At 33.3% G+C, this 20,099-nt stretch overlaps 1 protein-coding gene across 1 annotated transcript; it reads right to left on the bottom strand.

The window, feature by feature from the left end:
• Positions 1-19,354: 19,354 nt before the first annotated feature.
• LOC308616613 (vacuolar protein sorting-associated protein 29-like) lies at positions 19,355-19,885 on the bottom strand (the record flags this gene model as incomplete). Its single annotated transcript, XM_081232929.1, has 2 exons — positions 19,355-19,453; positions 19,691-19,885. 2 exons carry the CDS (start codon positions 19,883-19,885, stop codon positions 19,379-19,381), a joined length of 270 nt encoding a protein of 89 aa, XP_081089055.1. The 3' UTR covers positions 19,355-19,378.
• Between the last annotated feature and the right edge of the window lie 214 nt (positions 19,886-20,099).

Consider the following 20,099-nt stretch of genomic DNA (forward strand, 5'->3'; position numbering starts at 1 on the left):
TCTGGGTGGAGGTGAGCTCAGGGTGTTCCTACTCTGCCATATTGGCCACTTCTCCATTTTTCCCTTTTCTTGAAGAACAGTGCAAGTTACATCACAATATCTCATTGTTCTTTCCTGTAGAATCTAAGAAGTCCAACAGCCTTCTTTCATTCCATCACATATCTGCCTCCTTCAGTTTAAACTGGCTGTATTCCTGATGTGGCTGAGTATATTCATGGTTCACACCCATACTAATCTCCTTATCAAATGATCATTAGGCCACACCCTAAGTGTTCTTTTCAGAACACTTGCTCTAATATTTTGCAATAGGATAGGCTGAGAATTTTCTAAATCTTTAAGTTCTGAATTCTTTTTACTTAGAAGTTTCTTCTTCAATTCATTTCTGTGTTTGGGTATTTTATTATAAGCAATCAAAAGGAAGCAAGCCATTTCTTCAAAACTCTGCTTAGAAATCTCCTCAGCAAAATATTCAGTTTCATCGTTTGCAAGTCCTGTCTTCCACAAAGTACTAGAACACAATTAAGCCAAGGTCTTTGCCAGTTTATGAAGAGGAATATCTTTCATCCATTGTCAAATAATAGGTTCTTATTTCCACCTGAAATCTCATCAGAATCACATTGTAGTCCCTATTTCTATCAACATTCTGTGTATGATTATTTGTGTATTCTCTGAGAAGATGGAAGCTATCTCTGTATCTCTCTTCTGCCTGAGCTCTCACCAAAATCACCTTGAACAGCCCCTTCATGGCAATATCATTTTTTTCTAGCATGCACCTCAAAACTCTTTCAACTTCTACTCACTACCTAGTCCTAAAGCTGCTTTCACATTTTTAGGTATTTGTTATAACATTACCCCACTTCTCAGTATCAACTTCTATATTTGTCAGTTCTGGCTGCTATTTCAGAGTACCATAGACTGGGTGGCCTAAACAACAACCATTCATTTCTTACAGTTCTGGAGGCTGGAATGTTCATGGTCAAAGTAGATTCCTGGTCTGTAGATGGCTGTCTCTTGTTATGTCCTCATATGGCATTTCCTTGGGCAGTGCATGTGGAGAGAGAGAGAGAGCTCTGGTCTCTTCCTCTTCTTATAAGGACACTAATCTCATCTTAGGGGTCCCCAATCTCATTACCTCATCTCAGCCTAATTACCTCCCAAGGGGACCACTTCCAACTACCATCACATTGGGGGTTAGGGATTCAATATTTGATTTTAGAGGGACACAGACTTTCAGTTCAGAGCACTATATCTTTATTTAAATTTATAAATTAAAGTACAAAGACTTGCATGGGGATAATATTCACAAATTCAGTGTATTGAATTAGGACATATGCTCTCATATAAATCTTTTTATGTCTAGATCCACATCCATGGCAGTTGGTTCCACTGAGCTTTTTAAATAGATGCTTAACTCTATCCTTGCTTTTTTTATTAGGGTAAAACAAAATCCAAAATCTTCCTTTCTTAAAGAGTACTCATTTCTTAATTTTTAATAATTATCTTGGAGCCGTCTTCCTTCTGGTGCTGATGTTTAAGATTAAGTCATTTTTTCTAAGGCCTTAACTCTGATGCCCCATTACCTGTTAATTCCTTTTTGGGGATTTTCTTCTTCCTGTGTCACTCTGTCTATCATCCCAATTATTTCATTCTCCTCTGACTCCCTGGACTCCTATGTGGGATACAGCTGTGATTCCAGCAGTCTGGGATGAAAAATCATCAACATTTCCTGAGACAGACTTTAGAGACAAGTCCTGTTTTTCACCAAAACTAATGCAGTTACCCTAAATCACTCTGAATTAGGCTATTAGTCTTCCATCTCTACAAGATTCAGCAAACTTTCCACATTCCTTAGGTAAAGTCTTCTATAAAAATGAACTGGTTTGGATTATTTCTATAGTAAAAAAATTTTTTTTAGATTCATAACTACCTGGTTAAAGTTCATAACCCCCCACCTACACACACACACACACACACACACACACACACACACACACATTTTGGACTCTATTTCCAATTAAGCTGACCAAGATCTTTGTTTTAGTTCATGATCCTTCTATCTGGCACTTTTTTCTTCCTCTATTTAATACTATTTATTTACCAATATTTGACTTCAACATTATTCTCTGAGACTTTGCCCAGAATATAAAATTAATTTATCTTTCCCCAGGAAAACCTTATATATAGCTTATTGTGCTATAGAACTGATCATTATAACTCACATGTTTTCCTGCCTAGAATGTACATTTCTGTAAGGAAAGGGGTTCATACCAAGTTTCTTTGCCCAGAACATCTAGTAAATTGCCTAAAATGTTCTTTGGATTTTCAGTAAATATTTACTAAGAGATTGAATAAATTCTTATGACAACAGCAAGAAGGCAAAACAACATAATTTCTCCTTTGTCCTCATATTACTGTATGTTTGTTGCATAAATTTTGTGGCATAATAGTGTGTCTTTCTCTCCTATAGACTTGCTGCTCATTGGATTAGGAACTGTTTTATCACTTGTGTGTGTAGTTGTGGTTGACATATAGAGAGTGAATAAGAAGACAGCAGACCAAAACAGTCCAAAAACAGGAAAAAACTTTTGGAAATAAGATACATATAGAAAGTTCTCCTTATATAGTTATATACAGAAAACTTTCTGATGAACATCTCATGATGTTATTTATCAGACAGTTCTTTATTCCATTTGTCTTTTAATATGATCCATGTATATGGAAGCATTTTTTTCATTAGTTATCAGAAGAATATTCTTAGCCTATTCTCGCCATTTGATGGCAATGGAATATTACTAAACTCTTGAATATTTGTTGAAATATTTACACAGTGAAATAGAAAATGATGGAACAAATAATCAGTGAATGAGTATCATATAATCAAATTACAATTCAAATATATTAAGAACCAATAGGTACTGAGCCCTCACTATGAGTTAAACACTCTGTCTGACCTTGTTAAATGTACATCACAAGGTCAAGAAAAGATCCACTTGATTTCCCCTCATTAACTCTACCCACTCTAAAGGTTTCTCTTCACTGCATTTGACGAAGCTCCACAGACCATCTTTAATGAGTAAGATCAAATACTTTCCTCTGCTCTATCATTCATCTTTCATGCTGATCTAACTCATAAAACAAGGAAATACTAACTGGTAAGGTAGATGTGTATGTTTGTGAGTGTGAGTGTGTGTGTGTGTGTGTGTGTGTGTGTCTTAGACACATGATTCTTCTTTCCATGTGTCAGAGTGTTTAAATAAAATTCATTCTTTAAATTTTTAAAAATGATAAATATTATCCTGTTTAATATACTTCAGTTGCCACCTTAATCACAAATCTTGAGATTACTTATTCAATTTGTCTACAATACTATCTTTGCATAAAGTTGGGCCTTTACTCATTCATATGAACAACTTTAGTCTGGATAAGGTACTAATAGTGGAGAAAATGAATAAAGAAGTAACCAACTTATTCAATAAATCTATTAAATTTAATGATGAATATTATAAACTCATAGGAAGTGGGAAATAATTAGGAGGACACAATATTAGAATTTATCCAGAAATAAAAATAGAAACAGTCATCCCCTTTCCTTTTCCTTTATCCTCTCTGTTTAGCATTCATGAGCCTGTGACACAAGGAGAAAGAGAGTGCACATTACAAATTTGGAGGTTTGTAACTGAGTGAACTGTTTGTTTTGGTTTTAACCAGTGGGCATTTTCATGGTAGTGAAGGGTATATCTATTTGTGTTTTTATATTTTTTACTTATTTATGCCAGACTCCTAACTTCTCTTCTAGTCCTGAGTATGTGTTCAGAAATGAAAAAAATACATTAATCTTAGAGTCACTTTTTGCCTCCAGAGAAAGAGATGGGTCAAATATTAGAAGATTGTTAAGAGATTCTCACAGCCTTTAACTCAAAGGTACAAAGTAGGAATTTATGCTTCCTTCTAGGTTAACTATCCAAATTTCAGGGTTTAAATTTCATAGTTGTAATAACGCTTCTTAAAACATATCTCCTTTTCATTATTGCAATACAATTCTGTATCTGATTTCAATTTTTATAGTGATTTGTACTTTTATTAAAACTGTATTTTATTGAAACTAGCTTTATATAAACACAAAATCTAACACAGGGGGGAACTAGAAGTTTAGTGTTTAATGATGTAATTTCAAGGCATATTAATGTGAAAAAGTTTGGTCAAGTTAAACACTACATACTTAACCTCTGAATAGCTCATTTGCCTACATACTGGATCTCTGAACTGCAATGGAGAAATTATCATATACTGCTATGTAAAGTCTATCTTATCAATTATCTCAGTATGGCTTGTGCTTTAGTTTAGGACAGGAAATAAACTCAGAGCAGGCAGGACTTCTGGGGCAAATGATGATGATCAGAGCTAATTTTCCATAGTTATAGTAAATACTAGAATCCAGAAAATTCACAGCCAAGAACACAGTTAATAATTATTGACATATATCCCATTTAGTTTAAAGTGATTAATTAAAGTCTTAAGACTGTAGAAGTTAGTGTCATCTTGATTCAGCTATTGCACATTTATCTTTCTTTCTCCTTGTTAAACATTAAAACAAAACACCAGAAGAGTATAGTGTGTCTAGGAACACTGGCTTTGGAAATTTAGACCATAGGTTGAACCCCTGTTCCACTATTTTCTAACCCTTAAGCAAGTTATCAAACTTTCCATAAGTTCTATTTCCACAACTCTTCTATATCATCCTTGTCATCATCCCTAATAGGCTGTGTAGCACACAATCCTATGGTCCTTTACCACATGCCTTTGATCCATCACACAGTTCAGGTCCATTTGTGGTAGAGAATTCCCACGGTTTCTACTAGTGTCTCACCTCTTGGACCTGCTGAAACTCTCATCTTTTCTGTCTCTATGCTTTTCCTTACAAAATGAAGCTGGCTCAGATATGCTACACCAAGGGAAGACCCAAGGAGTGAGGGTGGGGTGGCCCAGGAGTAGAGATTAGCCCCTGGTGCAACTCCACTTCCCCTACTTGGGGGTACAATTCTGTGACCTATTCTACATGAGTCCTTACAGGGCCCAAAGTGGGATTAGGTCCCAGTTGCCCACAGTTCAGTAAAATATCTTCAATTGTCTTTCCACTTCCTTGTCTCATCACCTCTCCTTTCACCCTATCTCCACTGCCTTAGTCTTGCTTTTTCTCAATTAATCTACCTGTATCCAACAACTTGTCCTAGGTTCTGACAGACTTGTACTAGAGAGTTATTATTATCATGGTCGTCATCACCTTCATTGCCCTGACCATCATCATCACTGTTATCATAATCATTTAGTGTTTATTGCTATGCTTCCCATATTTTTATAGAAAAATATTAATCCCTCAGAATAGGTAGAGTTTTCAGTGATTGATATATTTATTAGACACTCTGGAATGCAAAATAAGAAAATAAGACAGCTGTAAAAGATGTTTTGTCCCTTTGTAGTTACTTATAGTAATATTTAGTTGAATAACATTAATCAGAATTTGCATAATGAAGATTTTATAATGACTTGGTGAACTGTTATGATATTATTTTTTATTTCCTTAATGTAACCTTACTATAATGATAAATCACATCAAATGGTTTCTATGAAAATAATTTTTAAAAGTACGAAAATGGGCAAAGTACTTTTCAAAACACTAAAGCACATTGAGAATCACATTTTTATAAAACCAGTCAGTCTGATAATTTTTAATCTCCTCATCAAATATTCATAAGTAGTTGAGATCAATGAAAATATTTATATACCAGAAGATAATAAAATTATATGCTATTAAATATTATATAACTTGAAATATTTATTAACTCAGATCATTCTTCCCCAGGAATATTATATGTCTAGTCAGCATATAATGACTTTCATTTTTATCCTCATTGCTTTAAACACATTATCAATCCAAGTTATATTTAAATTTAATCATGTTTAATGAGGGGAATTATTTGCAAGAAGCTGTACTATAACTTTTTAGATCATCAAGGGTTAATATTTTCAATTGAATCATTATATATGAGATACAATATATTAGAATGAAAAAACAAAGCCATATAATAATAAAAGCTTTGAAATCAGTTTTGACATATAATAAAAAGTTTGGTGTATAATAAGAATATATATTCACTACTAAAGCCTAAACATAAAGATCATGAATCACTTAAAATGTTACTGCTAACTATTCAATAATTTCTCACACTAGGTTCCTGACTGTGCCACTACTAACCAGAGTCTGTGGATCAAAGTTGAATAAGATAGAATCATTTCATTTTAGGAGGTCATAATCTGTTAGGGATATAAGTAAGTACAAGGAAATTTTGTAACTTCTCTATTATATTGATTAAAAGTAAAATATAAAAATGTATAACTGGTGATGATCATGAAAATTTCATGAAAAGATTGCATTTGAACTGGATCATGAAAAATAAGAAGGCAGTTCCAATTGGAGGTTTTTGAGGAGGAAATTCCAAGTAATAATGGCATCAGGGATAGCCAGAATAAAAGAGAATTCCATGAATAAGACATTATTGAGTTTGGTAGAATATGGTATGAAAAACCTAGGAAGGTCAATTGGATCTTACTGTCATTTTACACTTACATCTTTGAAATTCACTCTGTAGTTAATAAAGAAGCCATTTGAAGATTATAGGTAGGCATCTCCTCCTTTAGCGAACATCTCACTTTGAGATTTCTCAAGGAGTTCTCAGAAGACATTTCTTTTGTTCCTTTTCTCATCTGAACTCTCCTCTGAGGTAATCTCTTCTGGGCCCACAATGACTATGTGTGGATGACTGTGAAATTTAAATTCCCTCTGCTGTAGTCTTTCTTGAAAAGAAGACACCATACACAGCTACATAATATCTTCCCACAGAAGTCTAAGAGGAATCTGAAAAAATAAATAAGTTCAAATCTGAACCATTGATTTTTATCCCTAAAATGTTTTATCACTGATATTCTCCATTTCAAGAAATCACCACCACCAGTAAACACACACACACACATGCACACATGCACACACACACACACACAGTTTCTCAAGCTGAAACACAAAGGAACTATCTTAAATTACAATCTTTCTACAACCCCTGATACACCTTTCAGTCTACCAACAGCTCCTCATTTCACCTCCAAAATCATCATGATCTCCTCTCTACTCTGTTTCCACTCTCACCACACTTGTCCCAGTGATTGCCCTGTCTTCTGAGCCAGAAGAAGGTCCTCTTAAATGGCCTCCCTGCTTTCACTCTTGGCTCTATTAATCCATTCTTCACACCATAGCCAAAAGGATCTTTTAAAAATGTGTTGTAGATTTTCTTATACCACTTTTTCTCTTACTCAGAATGCTCAGATCACACCATCTTTCTGGCTGTTCTTTAGGCTCTAGTACTCCACCTGTGGTGTTTTCCTGAATACCTCTTTCTGGTGAATAAATTTTGTGCTTGAGGATCACTTCCTGAGTAAGGCCTTACTCAATAAAATGCCCTGCCAATGATTTTTTTTCTCACAAAGTTATTATCTATTTTATTAATTATTTACCCATTGTTTTATCTTCAACATATTATTTAAACTTAGCTTAAATTATCTTTTTTACTATATGTTTATTTGTTAATTGTCTGCCATGAACTTCCATTAAAAAACCTGGAACATTAACCCTATGACTGCAAAAATCACACATCTTTATTATTTCAATGCAATATCTCCAGTACCAAAGAACCACAAAAATATAGAATGAAAAATGTATTTTATTGGAGTAGCCCCAACATCAGTACCATCTCAGGCAAACATGAGTCATGAACTTCAGAGAGACAGATTGATTATAACATAGTGTTAATTTCTATTGGCCAAATGTCTATAACGATTACCTAGCACAAAAAAAGGCATTCCTTATTTATGGAAGAGTTGAATAGCCTATGTTAGAGAAAAAAAATTCCAGAGATAATTGATCTCCCACAGCAACTATGTGGTGCATTAAAATTCAAGATATTCTTGAGTGTTCTCAGAGAGCAAATGTAGATGGCAGCTGAACGTTGAGAGTCAGTGGGTATAACCGAATGGCTTCCAATATAAGGGTCAAAGTCATCCTATAACATGTCATAAAATAAACAACATGAACTATGGCTTCAGGCAAAACAATGGACATTGATGAGGAAGCCAGGGAGAACTCTGAGGACAGCACAAAGACCAAAGCTCTAATTTTAGCATCCTTTGCCACTCTCAATGAAGAAACATAAGGTTTCCCTTAAACATGTGTTTTAGAAAGACAGAGATGAGCATTTGTCATAATGAAAAGAATATATTAAAATATCTAACCCCAAATAGCTATGTGACTTTCTGGATTAAAATGTCTTAGTGGAATAGTGGACTAATGATGATGAGGATGATGACAATTTCATGAAAATCATCATGGAAAGTAAATGCTTTATCTTATATAGAATGCAAGCAAATGTATCCCTTGTCTTTACATCTAACAAATATATAATATGTTCTACAGATTTTGTGAGAAAAAGAGTACAGTACAATCTTTCTGTCAAAAGTCACCCAAGAGCATATACCACGACATTAACTCTTCTTTGGCTTCAGTTAGAAATAAAACCGGTCATTAAGCATTAAAACCATTCACTTGGCTTAATTGCTGTACTTACATGATTTCTAATTATGTTTGACTGTCTAGAGACATTTGCTGATGGAAAAGGACTTTCCTCTTAATTTCTGTTCATCACCTGCTCTGAAACTAATTTGGATTCACAGAAAAAAATGGCAGTTTTTAGAGCCTGATTTCCACCGTGTAGTTTGTAAGACTGTAATGAAATGAATTTCCAAAAAACTTATAAAATTGAACGTTCTCATAACTCTAGACTAGTCTAAGGAATGAAGGGCAAGGTTTTGGTTTACTTGCCCTAAACATATTTTATAATTTTGTAGCCCCTGGCTTTAAAATTGGGCAATTACTGATTGCCTTTCTAATTTGAGAATGTTTCAGTTATTTTATATTTCATATATTTCACATATATATATATATATATATATATATATATATATATATTTTTTTTTTTTTTTTGCAGTTCATGGACCTCTCACTGTTGTGGCCTCTCCTGTTGTGGAGCACAGGCTCCGGATGCACAGGCTCAGAGGCCATGGCTCATGGGCCCAGCCACTCTGTGGCATGCAGGATCTTCCCGGACCAGGACACGAACCTGTGTCCCCTGCATCAGCAGGTGGACTCTCAGCCACTGTGCCACCAGGGAAGCCCATATATTTTTTTTAATAAATTTATTTTATTTATGTATTTTTGGCTGCGTCTGGTCTTCATTGTTGCACACGGGCTTTCTCGAGTTACGGTGAGCAGGGGCTACTCGTTGTTGTGGTGTGTGGGCTTCTCATTGTGGTGTCTTCTTTTGTTGTGGAGCAGAGGCTCTAGGTGCATGGGCTTCAGTAGTTGTGGTTTGTGGGCTCAGTAGTTGTGGCTGGCAGGCTCTAGAGCACAGGCTCAGTAGTTGTGGAGTGTGGGCTCAGTAGTTGTGACTCGTGGGCCCTAGAGCAAAGGCTCAGTAGTTGTGGCACATGGGCTTAGTTGCTCCGTGGCATGTGGGATATTCTTGGACCAGGGTTTGAACCCATGTCCCCTGCATTGGCAGGTGGATTCTTAACCACTGCACCACCAGGGGAACTCCCTTCACTTATATTTTGAAACTTTTATTTACAGTCTTATACCACACAAGTTCAGTTTTTCACATCTCATACCAAAAAGTGATGTTGCGGTATAATTAAAAAATTGAGCATCCATGGATTCTCATTTTTGTTTCTTATTATATATATCTTTTTCTTGATATCTCAATTAGATGTCTCCAAGGAGTTAGTGTATGCTTTCTGTTTTGCTAAGGAACAGCAAGACTTAAACTATCCTAATAGTTAATATGAAAGATGTCCAAAACCTCTTTTGTTGAATATGAACTTATGTTGAAAATACCAATAGAGAGGCTGTTCAAGGAGGGAAAGAAAAGCTAACTTTCGGATGAGTAGACAAATCAGTGAGTCTACCTTGAGCCTTAAAGTTAGTATCAAGCTTTTTGATATTATTGGAAAAGGAGTCTCTTAAGAGAAAATAACCTCTATCCCCTCCTCTCAGGTATAAGAATTGCAAGCATAGAGATGATTGTCAAGTGCGACAGTGATTGTTAAAGTGAGATTGGAAATGTGTGGCTGCTATTTTGTGGGACATAAACTAGTCTCTGGAGAGATGACAATACTTGAAATTTCTTAAAACATCATTCCATCTCATTTCCTCTATGGAATAAATGTATTTAAGATTTTGTTTTCTGGAAGCCTTCATAAAATCTTTACCTTTTGTACTGAACCATTGTAGACCAACTTGCTTATGAAAAAGGATTGATCCATGCAGTGAGAGCAAGGGCAACAAGTTCTCAGAGAAAGACTGGACATTGAAAAGAATATAATTCAAGAACTGGACAATATAAAATGATTTTTAGGAGAAGTAGAGTAATACCAGTGAGAGGAGAATAAGAAGATGGGATAAAGAAAAAATTATTGAGCTCCAATTAAGTACTACACTGGTTCTATGAACCCTAGACACTTTATTATTTAATCCTTGAAATAATCCATGCATATTGTTAATCAAAAATTGCAGAACTTGATTGAAATTTACTCAACTAGACATTAGTGCAGCTAGAATTTTATCCTAGATTTGTCTGACTCCAATTGCCATTCTGCTTCTAATATATAACACTAACTATGACAACAACAATCACACATGATCAGGAAACAAGTAATAAATTTGAAGTAAAATAATATTATTCAGCCATGCAAGAATGTGATATAAAAATAATAGGAGACTTTCTGGAATCAGTGGTTATTTAACAATACATTTTGTTCCAGGAGGGTTAAAAGATTATTGATTAAACTTAATTAGGAAACATTTTGAGTATAAATCTCTGACAGATAACTATCATTTTTTTCCCCAGAAGTCTTTAGAGGGTTGCTGTTAGCAATTCCTTGTGAGCCTTCAAGGAACACTCTTTTGAATTTTTTGAGATTTTTTTTCAGTTCTTATATTTCTGGGCCATTAATGAGTGGAATTAATACGCTGATGTTCAAAATTCAGAATATTGGACATTTGGCAGAAAATTTTTTATTTAAAATAAGTTGAAACCACAAACTTCTATACAGCAAATTGAATAGAATCAATAGAAATACCTGAAATGATTCATACATATCTATCAATGTCTTTGTCCTTACAAGGTCTACTGTGTAGTAGAACAAGCCATTTCCTTAAATGGATTTTAATCCAAACTGACTAATGCACACAGTTAACAAATGTAGCAGCTAAACACATATTAACTCCAATGTGCCCAAATCAACTGGGCAGACTGAGATATTAACAAACAGTTATCAAAAGAAAGAAAACTTAATTGCATGGCCTGAGGTTACATTTCAATGATGTATGTAAACTAGGTCATGAAGTTAAAAAATCATAAATTCAGCAGTTTTAGAAGTACCGAAAGAGTAACTCATTTTTAGTTGCCAAATGAGTGTTATCAGCTCTGGCTGGCTCATTGTCTGTGTGAAATGGTTTGAATCATTCTATGAAGTTAGAAGCATCACAGCTACACAACATTGATTTAAATATTACCACACGACTATATAAACCTGTTTATAGGTTTACATTTTTCATTTTAAGACAAATATTGCCATACTCCTTCATAAAAAGATACAGTGCTTGTTGTATAATAAAACTACAGGAATGAGAGTGAGCTAGCTATAGTCACTAGATTTACCCAATTACCATCAATGTTTCATAGGTTTCTGTCATGCAAATTATCAACACAACAAAATGAAATCACTTTGATATGTGAACTTCATCATAGAAAGTCATTTAAAAGGAAATATCATCAACAAAGAAAGGAAATGGCATTTGAATGATGCTGCTTCATTGAATGTAACAAATATAAAATATGAGAAATGTCTTCACTTTTGGAACAAACTATAAACACAAACAGAGCATGAAAAAAAACAACCTTGAACAATTCAGTAAATATGAAGTTAAAACATGACAATAATTAGAGTATCTAGATTGAACTTTCCTCTAAGTCGAGGAAAGAAACAACTTATCCCCAAGGTTAACAGTAATAATTTTGGTGGAAAAAGCTTTCATATTCCACAGTCAAAAAGTAGAAAGTAAAGAGAATAAGGAGTAAATAGGAGGAAAACATAGATGACGAAAGTTCTAACACTTTTTAGATTTTCTCATTAAAAATATTTGGGGGGTTCCATTTTTAGAGGTTTCAGCACAAAGTAAAGGAAAATAATTGTAATTGTTATGAAATTATAATCACTAATATTGAAGAATAAGTGAGAAATCTCCTCCTCCAAACCTTTTTTTAAAAAAGGTATTAGACCGTATGTCATTTGATATCCACAATCATTGACTCCCAACATCACAAAAGTAACTAAAACCTTGGCAATAAAAAATTTATGTTTAAAAGTCAAGGGTCTTTTTATTCCCCATATCATTCTATCCTGCTAGTTTTGATGTGTATATATCCACTTTAGTCACTGCAGGAAAGAATACCTGACATTTTTTTTTGACAAATCAATTAAATGTTCAAATCACTTTTATCTACAAATGTTATATACATTTTTATGAAATATGCAAAAACAAATCAAAACAACCCTATGGAGTTTTTCTAGCAAAGTAGCTTATTATTTTGGAGTCATGTGAAGAAAGTTTTTCTATAATTTGTTTCAAATAATAAACTTATTTTCTTTAAAGTGCACAAACAATGAAAGGAACAAAGTCTTTGGAGTTGAATAGACCGGGGTTTGATTCTGACTCTGCCTATTTTCAACTATGAGACTTGGGCAGAATAAGAGCCTTAAGTTACTTTACTTTCTGTGATATCAGAATAACAATAGATACCTTTTAGTTTTTGTCATCCTGAAAAAATAATCATTTGGTTTTCTATATTTTATAATCTATGACGTGATCACAAGAAGTCGGGGAGAAATTCTGAATATCTCAGTGTTGACTTGGTAGCTGTAGTTCATAGACTGGCTCATGTGTAAATTATTAAGAGAGTCATCACCAAAGGTGTGGAATCATTTTCACTTGTGCAGGAAGCATTTACCCATTGTTTAAATATCCTCAAAATTATTGTTTTGGTGTTTCTGCAGTGAAAGTTCTTTGACAACTTATCTTTATTTTTTCTACCACATAATAATTTGGCTTAGGTTTTGTTATTTATTTATCTGTTTTTAAGTTTATTTTTAAAAATTTGACACAGTTGTAAGATCATCATTTCAAATTTATTTGCATGTGATTCAGTAAAATGATTTATAACTATTAAAATTTTCTCTATGCTTTTAGGTGTTTTTTCATTCATAATTTTGTATATTTGTGTTTTTAATTTTGCTCTATTTTTCTGAATGTATTAGCTTCTGATATTTTTTTCAAAAAATCAGCTCTTATCTATTCATCAGTTACTATTTATCAGAAAATCATGATCTTTTTTGTATTATTTTCTAGTCATTTAATTGCAAAATTTTCTTTATTAATTAATGTTTTTTATTTATTTTTTGTTATTCTGTGTTTTTTGTAATTCTGTCAGCAATAATGTTCAATTTCCCTTCCTTCCTTCCTTCTTCTCTTTCCCTTTCTTTCCTTCCTTTTCCATTGATTTGTTAATTCTTTGGTTCACTTTTCTTTCTTTGTTGATTCTTTCATTATTTCTTCTTTTTCTCTTAGAATATGAGTTTTTTTTAATATTTCTTATTTTATTGTTTAATGATCAAGGAATTCGTTTTGTACTACTCCTACTTGGGATAATAGTGAGATTTTCTATGTGAAAATAATGCGTGATTCTTGTGTGTGTGTGTATGTGTGAGAGAGAGCACGAATGTGTCCATATGTATGTAAGTGCTTGTGTGTACGTGTGTGTGTGCATTGAGCTGTGTCATTATCCTATACATATTTTCTTTTATATACTACATCTTTCAAGGGTTAAGATATGAACATTTTTTGCTGCTATGCTGTGTTTATTTCAGTACATTATTATATTTTGTGAGATTTTGTTTTACGTGGTTTGACAAAATATTACTGATAGTATAATGGTGAATTGCAGATCGTTTTCTTTTCAGCATTATAATATAATTTCTTTACATTATTTAATGCTTTCAACCTCTGATAACATTATCAGGCATTCATTTCAAAAGTAGCATACTTTCTTTGAATTTGCCTACTTTGCCATTGTTCATCACTTAACTTCCAACATTTATTTATTCATTGCTCTAAACTTATTTATCTTCTATAACCATCCACATTTGACAGATCAAGATTTTATATATAGAAAGAAAGGGAAAGAAATGATTATGTATATAGATTATATTTCATACAAAATTGATAGATTGAGAATATATATGTGTATGTATATACATATAAATGGAATATGTAGTTATGATAGTATTTAAAAACTGTTTTAAGACTTCCAATTTATAAAATGAAAATATATATCTATATGTGTACACATTGGGAAATATGAAAACTTTGACTCTCAATCAAGAAATAATGAAAATATAATTAAAAATTCTCAGAGTGCAATGAAAGAATATAATAATATATATTTGTTCTCTTAATAACTGTGAATTGATTAAATGATAATACAGTAACTGTGAATGAATTTCTCTGTGAATGTGTGAGGTCCCTCCTTTGGGTGCACATCCCTTCTCAGCTTTCCTCTTCTGTCCCTGTAGGGTGAGCAGGAGGTCAGACTAGCTTACAGTAATACCCTATTATTTCTCATTTTTTGTGGTGATTTAGTATATATTTTTCTCTCCTGAGCTGCCTCTGTGTACAACTCTTGGGATGCTATTTCTTTCTTCTCTTCCCTTTTTTGTCCTGTCCTGGAGATCAATGCCAAGGGAATATATATGTATATAGTACAATATATTTGGGATTGTAGACAATAAAGATAGCATCTCTGTGCTTTCTCCTTTTCTCTCCTACACCTCAACTCCTTCTGCTGCTCTGTGCTCTGGAACTTGGATACTGGGAGCTGTGCTTTTACATCCCTGACCCTTTTCAATCTGATATATTAATGCATTTTGAAGATTACAAACATCATGGAGGTGTAACTTCTGCTAATTTAATTGAAGAAAGTTCACCTCCATTTTATTTATTTATTTATATTTTTTCTCCACTTTAATATCCTCTTCAAAAAATATCTGCAGAATTCATAAATTGAGTAACATATACAGTGATGACTGACTGTCACAAGGGATTTGTCCTTTGATTACCTATACACCAACTTTCGTGCCGTTAGTGTTAGCCAAAATATTCCATCCATGGAGCTTAGTGCTCCTTACCTATAAAGTGCACAGGAAAACAGATTGACAGAAGTTGCTTCACTTTCCTACATCATGTTTTAAAAGGAGGAAAATGATTATCTTTCCATATGTTATAAATATGCATATGACATCAGCATTTGTGATGAATTCTAGACATATAACACTGAAGCATTTTAAGACCCAGGGATATATAAAAATAATTTAATTTATCTCATAATTATATTAAATTGCATAATTATGTTATGCCAAGTTAATTTTAAAAAAAGAAAATAATATTCAGTGCTCAAAGTGTGTCAAAATCACTTACTCTTCCAACTTTGTGTTCCACTACTTACTACTTACACATACTAGGTACAAGGAATAAATATATAAATTACTAAATAGGTAATTGTGAAAATCATATTAATCTGTCACCTCAGTTTGACTGGATTAGTTGTTTTGACATGGTGCAGACATATTCTGAGTGCTGCTTTAAATACTGGTTGCTGCAAACATCAAGAAACCAGAACCACACTTCCTAAAATTTAGTTCATTAAATACTAATTTCATTTTTTCTGTGGAATAAACTTTAAGGTCTAAACGTTTGAGAACGGCTGGGTTAAACGTCTTGTCCTTTGTCACTATTGCATCAGGCCTCTAAAAATGTAGCATAGAGTCCCAATAATGGATTCCATTTTTCCATCACCTAGTTGGGCTTTTTATTGGTGATTTGAAATTGTTCTTACTTGTTTGATCGACAACCATAAATTAAAGGAATTGTGGGAAATCTCTTTTTATTTTAGCATATATTTATATTATTATTTCTAATTAGGTATTTATAGCCAGTGTCCTAAGTAATATTCTTTCCATGTTGTAATGAGAGAAACTTATCATATATGAGAAAGTGTATTTAATGAAAGCACTATCATGAATTTTAAAAATTTATTATAGAGGGGATATGTCATGTTATATTTTAGTGGTTAAAACTTATATGAAATTATAAACTAGAATAAAAGTGTAAATGGCTACCGTATCATGAAGAGAGTGTTAATTCATAGTATACCAAGAAAAATAGCTGTTACCATTTTCTATCCTGATCCAATGGACTCGTATTTTTTTTACATCTAAGTCATATTATAAATACATTTTTATAAGTAAGCATAAAGGGTAATGAAAATCATTAAAATTTTTCATAAGGAGATAGGGCAGACTTCTTTGTAACAAGTAAATCCTGGCATTCAAATATCACAAGAGATGAAAGAGTACTATCTGGTGTACCTTTAGCAACACTGAATGTTCCAGATCCTTTCACAATATAATGTCTGATAAAGTTTTCCTGGTGAATGACTAACTGGATAAGAACACCATACTTAATTTTTTCCTTGTAAATATACAACTTAATATTTCATTTTGAGAAAATTCATCTGGGATATAAGCATATGAAGAGTCATAGTTTGAGATTTTAGTTTCATGATCTAGTTAATCATCATTACTATTTTTGAGTTCAACTGTTTACTGCAGTTGCCAATCATCATGTATAGGGATTTAAATTTTAAATAAAGTAGTTAAAATTAGGAATTTAGTTCCTCAGTCATAGAAACCACTTTTCAAAGGCTCTATAGCCACATGTGACTGGCAGATACCATATTCAACAGCACGAACATAAAATACTTCCATCTTTGCCGAGAGTACTATTGGATAGCATTTGTACATTGCTGTTGTTTCTTTACATGCATCTTCTGACTTGTCTAATAATTATGAAATCTTTTCCTCTGCTAATTTTTCCCCTCTGCCATTATGGTTGCAAAATAAAGAAATCTGTGTTCTCAATTTTGTTCAGTAAAAGCTAAGAGCAGACTGGAAAGATAGTCTAGTCCGTCCAGTCTTTCATAATATTATAACCCCAATATTAGGCTAAGGTTTTTTTTTTTTTTTTTTTTTTTTTTAATAAAAATGCTGTTTTTGGAGTATGATGGGATTTTGGAGTGTTGATTTAGATTTGTGTCTTATTTGCTCCCACCTTATTTTTTGACTGTAGTTTTATAATGTAATTATAATTTTATCTATAATTACTTTTTCTGACTTTTATTATATTGTAATTTTCTCTGATGTATTTGTTTTTAGCTCTCAAGAACAGTATCTCACTTAGGATGCTAAATAAATCTTGGAAGGAAATGCATGAAGGAGAATAGGAAAGTAAAAGGAAGAGAGAAAGAAGGAAACAAGAAAGAAATAATTTTTAAACTTAGAACTCTTTCTAACAATACTGCAAATATAGGAATTTGCATAAGAATTTAACCACTCATTTTGCAACAAAGGAAAATTGTATGAAAGATGCTAAGTATTTTGCCAAATATCATGTATGAGATTCCTATTACTGCTACAACAAATTACCTCAAATTTAGTGTATTTAAACAACACAAATTTATTTATTATTTATTTATTTATTTGTTTGTTTGTTTGTTTATTATTCTTTAGGTCAGAAGTTCAACATGGGTCCTAATGGGCTAAAATCAAGGTCTTGCCCGTTCTTTTTTCGGTCTTATAGAAGAATATGTTTCTTTGAGTTTTCAAGCCTCTAGAGGTTGTAGACTAACACTTTATTTGTCATTTTTTTTATTTTTCATTTGGTGTTTCCCTTGGAGTCTGCAACATACATTTATAACAACTTTAAGTCCACTTTTAAATAACACAGTACCACCTCACAGGTGGTGCATGTACCTTGTAACAGAGCATACCCAATTTCGTCTTCCAGTTTCTGATAACATTGCAGTCATTCATTTTACTCATCTATAAACTATAATTTCCAAATACATTGTTGCTATAACACTGTTTTTTTTTTTTTTTTTGCACAGTACGTGGGCCTCTCACCATTGTGGCCTCTCCCATTGTGGAGCACAGGCTCCGGACACGCAGGCTCAGCAGCCATGGCTCACAGGCCCAGCCACTCTGCAGCATGTGGGATCTTCCCAGACCGGGGCACGAACCCGTGTCCCCTGCATCGGCAGATGGACTCTCAACCACTGCGCCACCAGGGAAGCCCTGCTATAACTATTTGAACAAGTTTTATGTTAGATCAATTAACAATAAGAAAACTAAAATACTTTATCTTTATGAATTGTTCTTTACCACTTTTCCTTTTTTATATAGATCCAAGTTTCTGAACTGTAGTATTTTTCTTTCACTCCTAAGAATTTTTTTAAACATTTTTTTGCAAAGTGGGTCTACTGGCAACATTTTCTCTCAATTTTTGTCAGAAAAAGTCTTTATTTCTTCTCATTTAGGATAATTTCACTGAATCCAGAAATTTAGATTTGTAGGTTTTTTCCTTGCAATGTTTTAAATATCTTACTTGCATGGTGTCTGAACACGTCTAATGTAATTCTTATCCTTGCTCATTTGTAGGTAGGATATGTATTTTCCCCCTCTGGCTTATTTCAAGATTTTCTCCTGTCTTTGTTTTATTTGCAGTTTGAATATGACATGCCTTGGTATAGATTTGTTGTTATTTATTCTGTTCAGTTTTCTCTGAGCTTCTCTAATCTGTGGTTTCTGGTCTCTCATTAATTTTGGAAATTCCTCAGCTCAATTTTTTTTTTAAAATGAAACTGTTTATTACTGGAGAAGAGAAGGATGTCTACAAGAAAATCTAGATTCTTTCCCCTCATGCACTACTCTGGTAGTAAAGTTCCAAATATCAACTATGAAGATATTTAAAAGGATAAATTTTTCTTAACATGTGACCATTTACTATGTGGTGGACATTTTTTCATAGAAATCATATACTAAAACTAAATATAATCTTATAGTTTACAAGAAGCTTAGAACATTGCATTAACAGAAGATGAGATTATGTTTTATTGCAAAATATTATAAAAGTGATACTATTTTGTGGCTCTTAAACGATTAATTACTTGAGTTGAACAGGGAAATGAAAAAAAAAAAAGAAAAATCATCAGGACACGCCTCATTTACGATTTTTTTGTATTCGATTCGTTCTACTTTCACAACGTCTCTAATTAGCTGATACACACAAGTGACAACTGTGAAAGGCTGGATATCCATCAACACAAATGAAGGAATAATGTTTGTTTCCAAGGCATTATATGCTCCAGTGGCAGAACCTGGATTAATGTAGACTTTATTTTCATGCTCAAATGCTTCAAATATTTGTGTGTGTCCTGAAACAAGAATGTCCATGTCAAACTGCCTCTGCAACAGGGCTATGCTGGCCATATCTCCCCATGGAATAACTTGATGTCCATGGATCAAACCAATTTTGAACTGCACAACAGTTAACGACTTTCTGTTCTTGATAATTCAGATTCTCATTGAAATCTCCTCTTACAATATGAGCATCACCAGTAAGAGTCTGGAGATAATCATAACTCTCTTTCGTACAAATGTTTCCAGTGCAGAGAGCGTGCTGAATCATTCCTGGCACCAGCATTTTTTTGAATTTAGCTGGCAAACTGTTGCTCCAGTGTGGGATCTGCACGTCTCCTAATACCAACATCAACATCCTGCCACTGGGCTCCTCTCAGTCACCAGCACCGCTGCCGCCGCCCTCCCTTCCTCAGACGCCTCGGCATCTCAAATATTTTTCCATCCCTCTCTCTCTTCTTCTGGATTACATGTATCACATTGTTTATAATTGTATCATAGTTCTTGGATGTACTTTTTGATTTTTTTCATTTTGCTCTTGCTTTTCATTTTGCAGTTTCTTTTGACATGTC

The sequence above is a fragment of the Mesoplodon bidens genome (assembly GCF_964165515.1).
Source record: "Mesoplodon bidens genome assembly, chromosome: 4".
Taxonomy (NCBI): Eukaryota; Metazoa; Chordata; class Mammalia; order Artiodactyla; family Ziphiidae; genus Mesoplodon; species Mesoplodon bidens.